At 49.8% G+C, this 12,024-nt stretch overlaps 1 protein-coding gene across 1 annotated transcript in view; it reads left to right on the plus strand.

Annotated features, from left to right (window-relative positions):
- The first annotated feature begins 925 nt into the window (after positions 1-925).
- PID1 (phosphotyrosine interaction domain containing 1) overlaps positions 926-12,024 on the plus strand; it is a 151,684-nt gene continuing 140,585 nt past the window's right edge. The window contains exon 1 of the mRNA XM_029074966.2: positions 926-1,192. Coding sequence (XP_028930799.1) covers positions 1,163-1,192 — 30 coding nt within the window. The 5' untranslated portion in view covers positions 926-1,162. The remainder of the gene's footprint in view (positions 1,193-12,024) is intronic.

Raw genomic sequence — 12,024 nt, forward strand, 5'->3', positions numbered from 1 at the left:
TGCACAGCACTGGGCTAAGCACTCAGGGAAGTACTTCCAGACTTTCAAAATCCAGGCCCTGGATTAACCTGGCTTGTCCTGGCCCACAACTGGACCACGAGCCCACCTCATTCCAACTTTCAGATGTATCCTCGGAGTGGGCCAGCCTAGTCTGCCCGGAATCAAGGCATCTTTCATTCATTCAATTGTGTTTATTGAGCGCTTACTGTGTGCAATAAGCGCTTGGAAAATACAATTCTGCAGCAAAGCACTTGTGTATATTTGTACATATTCTATTTCTTTTATTAATGAGGCGTATATATCTATAATTCTCTTTATTTTGATGCTATTGATGCCTGTCTACTTGTTTTGTTGCCTGTCCCTCCTCTTCTAGACTGTGAGCCCATTGTTGGGCAGAGATTGTCTCTGTTGCCGAATTGTACTTTTTAAGCGCTTAGTACGATGCTCTGCACACTGTCCGCGCTCAATAAATACGACTGAACGAGCGAATGAAATAAAGACAATCCCTGCCCAACAACGGGATCTTCTCCCACTGCTCCTCATCCTTCCTTCCCATTCCTCCCTCAAGCCCCCTACTCTCGCTGGAAGTCAAAGTCCCCCAGCCCCTTCTCTGTTCCCTCGGGAAAATAATGATGCTTAGTACAGTGCTCTGCACATAGTAAGCCCTCAATAAATACGATTGAATGAGTGATGGTATTTGTTAAGCGCTTACTATGAGCCAAGCACTGTCCTAAGCGTTGGGATGACCCTGGCTGGACCCACGCGACGCTGGGCAAGCTCAGGGGGCTGGGTGGGCTCTAGCAGCGGACGGCAAGAGGGATAGAGGAGGGAGGGAGGGGAAAAAGGCGGAGGGTGAAGGAAGAGGAGGGAGGAGGGAGAAGAGAAGGGGGAGGAGAGAGAAGTGGGGGGAGGTGGGAAGAGGAGGGAGACGGGGGAAGGAAGCAGAGGGGAAACGAGCGGGAGCTAGAGGTGGTGGGCATTTGGATAGAGTAGTGGGCATTTGGGTAGAGGTGGTGGGCAGCTGGGCAAGGGCGTGTTGGCGCCCCCCGCCCCTCTCTCCTCTCCCGGGGACAGACACATCCCTCTCCAGCTCCGGAGGAGTCCGTGCCCCTCGGCGGTGCCCACCCACCCACCCGCCCTCCATCCCCCGGGCCCTGGCAAGATGTGGCAGCCCGCCAGCGAGAGACTGCAGGTGAGGGGCGGCCGGGGGGGACCCCCATCCCCATTCCAACCTCTTCTCCAACCCCCCACCCCTATCTCCATCCCCAGCCCCATCTTCAGCCTGCTCTCCATCCCCAGGTCCGCCTCCTGCCTCCCTCCCCCATCACCCCCATTTCAGACCCCATCCTCTTCCCTGTCTCCTGCTCCATTCCCTGCTCCTTTCTCTGATCCATCCCGTTCCCCATCTCCTGCCTCATTCCCTGCTCCTTTCTCTGATCCATCCCGTTCCCCCGTCTCCTGCCTCATTCCCTACATCATTCCCTGCTCCATCCACTGCCCTATCCCCGGTTCCTTCCCCGTTTTCCTTGCTCCATTCTCTGATCCATCCCGTTCCCCATCTCCTGCCTCATTCCCTGCTCCGTTCTCCGATCCGTCCCGTTTCCCCGTCTCCTGCCTCATTCCCTACACCATTCCCTGCTCCATTCACTGCCCTATCCCCATCCCCTTCCTCGTCTCCTGCCTCATTCTTTTCTCCATCCCGTTCCCCATCTCCTGCCTCATTCCCTGCTCCATCCCGTTCACCATCTCCTACCTCATTCCCTGCTCCATTCCCTGCTCCATCCCGTTCCCCATCCATCGCCTGCCTCCTTCCCTGCTCCAGTCCCTGCTCCATCCCGTTCCCCACCTCCTGCCCCATTCCTTGCCTCATTCCCCGCCCCATTCCCCGTTCCCCCAGGTCTCCGAGCCGGTCGCCAGGGTTCCCGGTCGGCGGCGGTAGGCAGGGGTGGGCGAGGGCAGCGGCCCACCGGGGGGCTCGGCTGGTCTGGGGAGAGGTTTCTGGAATCCCACATGCTTTCCGCCTTCAGGAACGATAGGGCAGATGTGCCAAAGCGGTGGCTTTGTCCAGAGCCCGGAGCTAAAGACGACAATCCGGGCTCGGCTGGGCCCGGGGGCCATATGGGGAGGGGAACCCTTCCCTTCCCTTCCCTTTCCCTTTCCTTTCCCCTTTCCCTTTTCCTTTCCCCTTTCCCTTTCCCCTTTCCCTTTTCCTTTCCCCCTTTCCCCTTGCCCCCTTGCCCCCTTTCCCTTCCCCCTTCCCCCTTTCCCCTTTCCCTTTCCCCTTCCCCTTTCCCTTCCCCTTCCCCTTTCCCTTCCCCCTTTCCTTTCCCTTCCCCTTTCCCTTCCCCTTCCCCCTCCCCCTCCCCTTCCCCCTTTCCCTTCCCCTCCCCCTTCCCCCTCCCCCTCCCCCTTCCCCCTCCCCCTTCCCCCTCCCCCTCCCTTCCCCCTCCCCCTCCCCCTTCCCCCTCCCCCTCCCCCTTTCCCTTCCCCTCCCCCTCCCTTTCCCTTCCCCCTCCCCCTTTCCCTTCCCCTCCCCCTCCCCCCTTCCCTTCCCCTCCCCTCCCCTTTCCCTTCCCCCTCCCCTCCCTCCCCTTTCCCTTCCCCTCCCCTCCCCTTTCCCTTCCCCTCCCCCCTTTCCCCCCCCTTTCCTTCCCCCTCCCCTTCCCCCTCCCCTTCCCCCTCTCCCTTCCCCCTCTCCCTTCCCCCTCTCCCTTCCCCCTCTCCTTCCCCTCTCCCTTCCCCTCTCCCTTCCCCTTTCCCTTCCCCTTTCCCTTCCCCCTTTCCTTCCCCTTTCCCTTCCCCCTCCCCCTTCCTCCTCCCCCTTCCCCCTCTCCCTTCCCCCTCTCCCTTCCCCCTCCCCTTCCCCCTTTCCCTTCCCCCTCCCTTCCCCTTTCCTTCCCCTCCCCTTCCCCCTTTCCCCTTCCCTTCCCCTTTCCCTTCCCCCTTTCCCTTCCCCCTTTCCCTTCCCCCTTTCCCCTCCCCTTCCCCCTTTCCCTTCCCCCTTTCCCCTTCCCCTTCCCCCTTCCCCTTCCCCTTTCCCTTCCCCTTCCCCCTTCCCCTTTCCCTTCCCCTTTCCCTTCCCCTTTCCCTTCCCCTTTCCCTTCCCCTTCCTCGTCCCTTTTCCCCTTTCCCCTTTCCCTTCCCCTTTTCCTTTCCTTTCCCTACCCTTTCACTTCCCCTTCCCTTATCCTTTCCCTTCCCTTCCCCTCCCCTTTCCCTCCCTTTACCTTTCCCTTCCCCTTCCCCTTTCCTCTTTCCCTTCCCCTTCCCCTTTCCCCTTTCCCTTCCCCATCCCTTTTCCCCTTTCCCTTTCCCTTCCCCTTTTCCTTCCCTTTCCCTACCCTTTCACTTCCCCTTCCCTTATCCTTTCCCTTCCCTTCCCCTCCCCTTTCCCTCCCCCTCCCCCTCTCCTTTCCCTCCCCTTCCCCCTCCCCCTCCCCCTCCCCCCTCCCCCTCCCCTTCCCCCTCCCCTTCCCTTTCCCCTTCCCCTTCCCTGCCCCAGGTTTCCGTTCCCTTTACTTCCCCTTTCCTGATTTCTGAGAGCCCGGAATGCGATGGGCAGCCGTGCCTGGGAGGCAGATGGCTTCATTTGATGTGGCTCCCGCAGGGCCCGAGATGCGCCCCGGGCCGGGAGTGCCGTGGGTTGAGCAGCAAGCTGCCAAGTTGGACAAGCTGGAAGGTTTTCAGAATCATCAGCGACACGTTCTGAGGTCGCGGGGGTTCGGGTTTGTCTTTGCTTTAGGGTCCGCGTTATGCCTTTCACTCTTAAATATTCTCCAGATGCAGTGGGAAGCCCGGTTGCCAGATGAATTTCCCCATTTCCCTCCAGCCACAGACAAACTCTAGGCAGGCCCACAACCGTGTCTTTTTCAGAGTTGCCTTTAAGGGGTAACTCTTCCCACCCCTGCCCCCCACACCAGCTTTGCAGGGACTGGGGAATCTGAAGAGAATGAGCGGTGGCAGGAAAACCTCGCAGTGGATCCTGAATGGAAAATTTGAAACCTCTGCACATGAACAGAAAGGCACTCTTGCACTCTGAGCAGTTTTGGCTTCCCCGAGTGTCTGTTCCCCGAGAAAGAGATGACTCGCTGAGGCCACCTGCATCCTGTGTCTACCAACTCTGTTATAGTCTTCTTTTGAACTCTCCCTAGCGCTTAGTACAGTGCTCAACACACAGTAGGCACTCAACAGATACCATTGATTGAATGATTGATCGATTGATGCCAAAACTCTACAGTGAAGGAAGCATTCGTTGCAAAGGCAAATTGGAAGCTCAGCTTAGGGGGAAAGTGTGTCCCTGCATCCAAATCTCCCAGATAATAATGTTGGTATTTGTTAAGCGCTTACTATGTGCCGAGCACTGTTCTAAGCGCTGGGGTAGATACAGGGACGTCAGGTTGTCCCACGTGAGGCTCACAGTCAATCCCCATTTTACAGATGAGGTAACTGAGGCACAGAGAAGTGAAGTGACTTGCCCACAGTCACACAGCTGACAAGTGGCAGAGCCGGGAGTCGAACTCATGACCACTGACTCCGAAGCCCAGGCTCTTTTCCACTGAGCCACGCTGCTTCCCAGAGAAGCAGGGGAGCCAGATCTGATTGTTCAGGCAATCATGCAATCAATTGTAAGTACTGAGCACTTACTGTGAGCAGAGCACTTTCCCAAGTACTTGGGAGAACACAATATAACAGAGTTGGGAGAGACCTTCCCTGCCCTCCCAACTGTTTGGGCAGTTGGGCTGAGAAGAAACAGATCCCCAGGCTTTGGCAGCCATGGTGGGGATGCAGGGTGCCAGCTCCTCAGGCCCTGATTTACCCGCAAAATCATGAGAGGTAGAGTGGCCTGGTGGATAAAGCACGGGCCTGGGAGTCAGAAGAACCTGGGTTCTAATCCCAACTCCTCCACTTGTCTACTGTGTGACCTTGGGCAAGTCACTTCACTTCTCTGTGCTTTGGGGACTTCATCTGTAAAATGGGGATTAAAACTGTAAGCCCCATTTGGGACAGGGACTGTATCCGACCTGCATTGCCTGTATCTTCCCAGTGCTACCATAAAAAAAAACAACGGATGTCGACATAACAGAATCATGCAATCCCCATCTGGATAGACTTTGGCAGGTCTCGTGGCTTACTGGCAGGGTGATGGGCTGCCTCTCAGCCTCTGAGGGATGCCTCTCAGCACCACCATCATCATCATCATCATCATCATCATCATCAACATAATAGTAATAATAATAATAATTGAGGCATTTTTTAAATGCTTATTATGTGTCAAACACTGTTCTAAATGCTGGGAGAGGGAGTTACAAGATACAACCACACAGAGGTCACATTCATTCAATAGTATTTATTGAGCGCTTACTATGTGCAGAGCATTGTACTAAGTGCTTGGAATGTACAATTTGGCAACAGATAGAGACAATCCCTACCCATTGATGGGTTTACAGTCTAATCGGGGGAGACAGACGAGAACGGATATTGAATTCCCATTTTGCCGGTGAGGGAACTGAGGCAAAGAGTAGTGAAATGTCTTGCCCAAGGTCCTACGGCAGGTAAGTGGCGGAGTAGGGATTAGAACCTCTCCTCTGACTCCCAAACCCATGCACTTTCCAAAAAGGCCATATTGCTTCTCCTAAAATTAGCAGCAGCCTTTATTGAGGACCTACTGTCCAGAGCTTCACATGAGGATCATACCATGCAAGTAGAAGACTCACTCTTCACCTCGAGGATTTAGAATCCCTCTACATGAGATTGTCTCTCTAGGAGAGATCACCAGTGCAGGGTAGGCTTTCTTTGGAAGGGTCTGTGAAAGGAATTGCCAATGTTTCTTCTCTGCTGCTTTTGTGTACTGGGTCTCTGAAGCATTTTTAAATTTTGCTCTGTTTCAGTGATTCCCATATAGTGTGTTTCGCTTAGGAAAGTGCGTGCTCTCCAATGACACTTGGCAACCAAGCTGTTCTGGCTAGTGTTCTGAGCGCGTATATTTTCTTATTAAAAAAAAATTTCAGCTTTGGTTTTTATGATTTTCCAGCTGCAAATGTGTTGTTTTCGGTGATTTTAAAAAAAGAAAATCATACTCTGGCATGTTTGAATACATGGATTTGACTTTGAAAAGATCCATGCATTTTACTGAGGGAAGAGGAGAAGATGTATGTTCGGTCCAGATCCCTCCTTCCAAGCCAAGATAAGCAATGCAAGTTTTGGAGTGACTATCACAGAGCTTATGACTTGGTTGGAAAGTAATTTACTCAAGACAAAAACAGGATTAATTTAGTTGACAGGTCCCAAAGATATGCTTTTAAAACCAACTCTTAACCCCCCACCAGCCCCTCCAAAGAAAACATGTGTACAGACACCAACTCATCAGTTGCTAATCTACCAGTCCTAAAATACTGAAAAGAGAAAAGCTGTACTGAGCCCTCGACTCCATTTATAAGAAAAGCTGTACTGAGCCCTCGACTCCATTTATACCACACTCATTCTCTTGGGCAGCTCATCTGTTCACATGGTTTCGGCAACTTTACCAACTCTGTGTGGATTGACGGTCCCAGCCCTGTCCTCTCCTTGGTTTTACAAGCTCAGCGCTCTCTCTCTCTCTTTTAAATGGTCTTTAAGCAATTACTTTATGCCACCACTATTCTAAATGCTTGGCTTGATACAAGATAATCCGATTGAACACAGTCCCTATCCCACATGGGGTTCACAGTCTTAAATCCCATTTTACAGATGAGGGAGCTGTGGCACAGAGAAGTTAAGAGACTTGCTCAAGGTCACACAGCAGACAATTATATTTAGTGCTTACTGTGTGCAGAACACTGTACTGTTTGGGAGAATACAATATAACAGAGTTGGTAGACACATTGCTGCAGAGTTTACAGTCTAGAACATCGGAGAAGCCAGAATTAGAACCCAATCCTCTGACACCCAGGCCCATGCTCTTTCCACTAGGCCACAATGCTTCTCCTTCTTCGTGAAATCTCCACTTAGATGTCTCGCTGGCTACGGAATCAATATGGCAAATACTGTACTTCTCCTCTTCCTAAAGTCTCCTTTGTTGTCAACAGCACCACATCCTTCCTATTCCCGAAGTTCTTACTCTTGTTGCTATCTTTGATTCCTCTCCTTCCCTCTCAGATTTGGTCTGTAAATTCTGCCAGTTTTCCCCATGCTAATATTTCCCAGACCTAAGCCTTCCTCTCCTCCCTCACTAATGTTACTCTGGTTCAACCCCTCATCACCTCCCAGATGAATTATTGCAACAGACTCCTTATGGATCTTCCTGCTTCAAGTCTCTGCTCTTTTCAGTCTACTCTACACCCAGCTGCTTAATCTGGTTCAGGAATTGTATTATCCTGGCTTAATTACCACATCAGCCTCCTCACTGATCATCTGGCCTCTATTCTCTTCCTTTCCAGTTCAGACTTCACTCTGCTGCCCAGATCATTTTTCTAAAACTTCATTCTGAATTTTCTCCCCAATCCTCAAATACCTAAAATTGTTACCCATTCCTCTTCATATCAACCAGAAATTTCTGTTTCCTTTAAAGCACTGTCAGCTCTCTCCCCATACTTATCCATTTTTTTCTCCCACTACAGTCCAGCTCATACCCTTCATTCCTCTGAAATTCACCTATTCACTGGTCCTTGTTCTCATCTCTCCCACAACCGACATTTTGCTCACTCCTTTCCTTCTTCCTGAAACTCCCTTTCCCTTCACATTCAATCAATAGCATTTATTGAGCGATTAATGTATACAGAGCACTGTACCAAGCGCTTGGAAAGTACAATACAGCAATAGAGAGAGACAATCCCTGCCCATCTGACAGGTCACTGCTGTCCTCATCAAAAATCACTTCTAAAAAAAATCACTTCCCCTCCAAGAAACAGTATTGCCTAGTGGATAGAGCAAGGGCTTGGAAGTCATAAGGACCTGGGTTCTAAACCTGGCTCCACCACTTGTCTGTTGTGTGCCCTTGGGTAAGTCACTTAACTTCTCTATGCCTCATTTTCCTCTTCTGTAAAATGGGGATTAAGACTCTGAGCCTCATGTAGGACAGGGATTGTTTTCTGTGTACAACCTGATTTGCTTTTACCTGCCCCAGTGCTTAGTACAGTGCCTGGCGGTCAGTCAGTTGTATTTATTGAGCACTTACTGTGAGCAGAGCACTGTACTAAGTACTTGGGAGTGTACAGTACAACAACAAACAGACACATTCCCTGTCCCTAGTAAGAGCTTAACAAATACAGTAAATAAAGAAGCCGGCTCTGATTGATTACTTTTCTTCCCTTTATATCCCCAAATGTCATTTCAAATCTTCTGCTTCCTAATCCTTATGCATTCACAAATCCACTCCCGTAGCACTTCTGTGTTTATGTCTGTTTATTCTATTACTTCCTCCTATCTATAATTTAGTATAGTGTCTTTTTCTCTCAGTAAGCTGTAAAACTCTTGGAGGGCTGGAAATATGTTTACTGATTCTATTGTACTCTCTCAGATGCTTAGTACAGTGCTCTGCACACAGGTGCTGAATAAATTCTACTGATTGATTGCCATGTTTGCTAATTGTGACTGTAGCTCTTCTAGAATCCACCCCTCTAAACTTCCCCATCTCTGTTGCCAACAAAGTCAGTCTCCAGCACCTTAGTGTCATCCTCAATCACTAATTATTTTTCGGCTCTCACATTCAAACAGCTGTCGAAGTCTACCATTCTTCTGCCACTAAATCTATTGCATTTCCCATTCAGACATCCATCTTTCTCATCTGTCTCCCAGTGTCCTGTTTCTTCCCACTTCAGAGAAGCAGTAGAGTCTAGTGGAAAGAGCAAGGGCCTGGGAGTCAGACAACCTGGCTTCTAATCTTGGCTCTGCCACTGGCCTGCTGGGGGACTTTGGGAAAGTCACTTCACTTCTCTGAGCCTCAGTTTCCACATCTGTAAACTGGGGATTCAATACCTGTTCTCCCTCCTGGTTAGACTGAGCCCCGTGTGGGACTGGGACCATGTCCAACCTGATTTTCTTCTATCTACTCCCCGCTTAGCATGGCGTTTGTCAAGTAGTAAGTGTTTAACAAATACCAACTGTTATGGATGTCATTACTAAACACCACTGCTATCTCCTATCAATTCAACACCCTGCTCTAGCATTTTTGAATTTTTTTCTACCCAGACTCAGTTCTTCTTGACATCTGATAGAAGATTGTACATGATCCCTGACGTGCGTCTGTGAAAAGCAGCATGACCTGGTGAAAAGAGCACTGGCCTGGGAGTCAGAGGTTCTAATCCCGGCTCTGCCACTTGTCTGCTTTGTGACCTTGGGAAAGTCACTTATCTTCTCTGCGCCTCAGTTACCTCATCTGTAACATGGAGATGAAAACTGTGAACTCTATCTGGAATTTAGACTGTGTCCAACCTGTTTAGTTTGTATCTACCCCAGCATTTAGTACAGGGCCTGGCATATTGTAATTTCTTTATGAATACCACTTTTTTTTTTAAAAGTCAAATTTATTCCATTTCCACTATTTGCAACTATCTTTATATTCATCTTCCCCATTAGAGTGAAAGCTCCCTGAAGAGAGGGAATTTGTCTTGCCCAGACACCAAATTTCTATTTTGATTGGAGTGCTGAAAGGGGGCAAATATTTTAGAAAGGATAAGGGCTGGGCAAGGGGACAGGCTTCAGAGAGCTCATAGGACAGAGAGTCACAGTGTGGGTCTTTTTAGCTCTGAAGATCTCAGATCTTGTTTAAGACCTGAGATGAGCAAGTGAGATAGCCCAGCTCAAAGACTGTGGGGGCCATCGCCTCCATCTCCCCTGCAGAGTGGGCAGCCATGGTCTCTGGTGCACCTGTTGGACTTTTCCATATTAGTAATATTTATTGAGGGCTTACTGTGGGCAGAGCACTGTACTAAGCACTTGGAAGAATACCAATTATATTGTAGACATGATCTCTGACCACAAAGAGCTTACAGTCTAGAAGAGAAGTTTACAGTGTAGCTTACAGTTTACGGCTCAAAGAATAACATCACACTACTATTACTAGTAACACTTCGATGATAACTGACCAGTATCCTGTGCAAATAATAATAATTGGTATTTGTTAAGCACTTATTATGTGCCAGGCATTGTACTAAGCCCTGGGGTGGATACAAGCTAATTGGGTTGGACACAGTCCATGTCCCATTGTGGGCTCACAGACTCTATCCCCGTTTTACAGGTGAGGGAACTGAGGCACAGAGAAGTGAAGTTACTTGCCCAAGCTCACACAGCAGACAAGTGGTCGAGCCGGGATTAGAACGCATGACCTTCTGACTCTCAGGTCTGAGCTCCATTCACTACACCATGCATCTCCTGCTGCTGCCCACTTGTTGGGAATTTCTATTTCATTGGCAGATTTGGTCCACCTCAAAGGGGAGGTCCCACCTGTCCTTCTCTGTTTAACAGTGTTGGAGAATCGTTTCATTTTTGCGACCTCTCAGTGGCAGGTTTGTGTGTCAGAACGTTGTGGGAATGGCGATTCGGTTGAATCTTCCTTTCTGGGTGAATTTCGTACCCATGTCCTGAAATGGAGAATGTCTTCTTTGACCCCGCTCTGTTCAGAGCAAGCCTTTGGGAGGCAGAGGTGGGAGGTTTCCCAGACAGTTGCTGAAAAAAGAGCCACTGTTTCCTATGTGTCTGAAGCCAGACCCCTGAGTTTTCTCCTTGTTATGGAGTTGGCTCATGTTGGTGAGTCCCCCTGCCAAGGCTCACAGCAGGCTGAGTCCAAATCAGGCCCTTTCTAAGGGGGAATTCGAAGCAGTTTGCATTGAACTGCTTTCCCCACTTTTCTTACGGATGCCAGTCTGTGACGATCCATCGGAACCGCTATGCCAAAGAGGTTGTTGGGAAGCCCCCGCTCACCCAGTGAGAAGATCTTTCTGGTCATGAGGGCAGTGGGCTTGTCGACAGGATATCTATCCCCTCGACCCTCTCTGAGCTCTGGGTGATACTACCTCTCCTGCATCCTTCTCTGCCTTTTGGGGGTCAGGATCATGTCCCAATTCCCTTTTGGGGGCACCAACTCCCATGCTCCCCCAGACTGGAATTCCTGTGGGTTTCATCCTAGCACTTCTTGGAATCCATTCAGACCACTGTTGAAACCTCAAAATGGGCATGTGAACTCGCAGCCAGAAAAAGGGGTGGGCAGGCAGCTTGTAGTTCCTGGATCCTAGTATTTGATCCATTCAAAAGGGTCCAGACAGAATGGGCACATGTATCACTTCCTGTAATTGCATTTGTGTTTGACTCTGTCCTTTACCCCCGTGTAAGACGCCCCCTTTTAGAGCCAGAAGTCCTTCAACTTGATCACAGGGATAGTAATAATAGTAGTAATATTTGAGAAGTGGCATGACCTAGTGGAAAGAGCATGGGCATGGGAGGCAGAGGTACCAGGGTTTTAATCCTGGCTTTGCCACCTGTCTGCTGGGTGATCTTGGATAAGTCACTTAACTTTTCTATGCCTCAGTTTCCTTATCTATAAAATTAGATGGAGTTTAAATCCTACTCCCTCCCACCTAGATTGTGAGCCCCATGTGGGATAGGGACTGTGTCCAACCTGATTATTTTGTATCTACCTCAATACTTCATACAGTTTTTGGCACAGGTCAATCATTTGATTGTATTTCTTGAGCCCTTACTGTGTGCCGAGCAATATACTGAGGACTTGGGAGAGTATGATATACTAGAGTTGGTAGACATGTTTCCAGCCCAGAAGGAGCTTAGGAGGGAGACCCAGCTATTGAATCCCCATTTTACAGTTAAGGAAACTCAGGCACAGAGAAGGTAAGTGACTTGCCCAAAGTTACAGAACAGACAAATGGCAGAGCTGGGATTTGAACCCACATCCTCTGACTCTCAGGTCCGAGCTCTTTTCACAAGGCCATGCCGCTCCTTGGTTCTTATGCAACTGGGTCGAGCTTGCTCCTGGAGCTTTGGAAAACCCCTTCAATAAGCCTGAAAAGGCAGGTTTTCCCTTGATAATAATAATAA

This window comes from Ornithorhynchus anatinus, chromosome 1 (assembly GCF_004115215.2).
Source record: "Ornithorhynchus anatinus isolate Pmale09 chromosome 1, mOrnAna1.pri.v4, whole genome shotgun sequence".
Classification (NCBI taxonomy): domain Eukaryota; kingdom Metazoa; phylum Chordata; class Mammalia; order Monotremata; family Ornithorhynchidae; genus Ornithorhynchus; species Ornithorhynchus anatinus.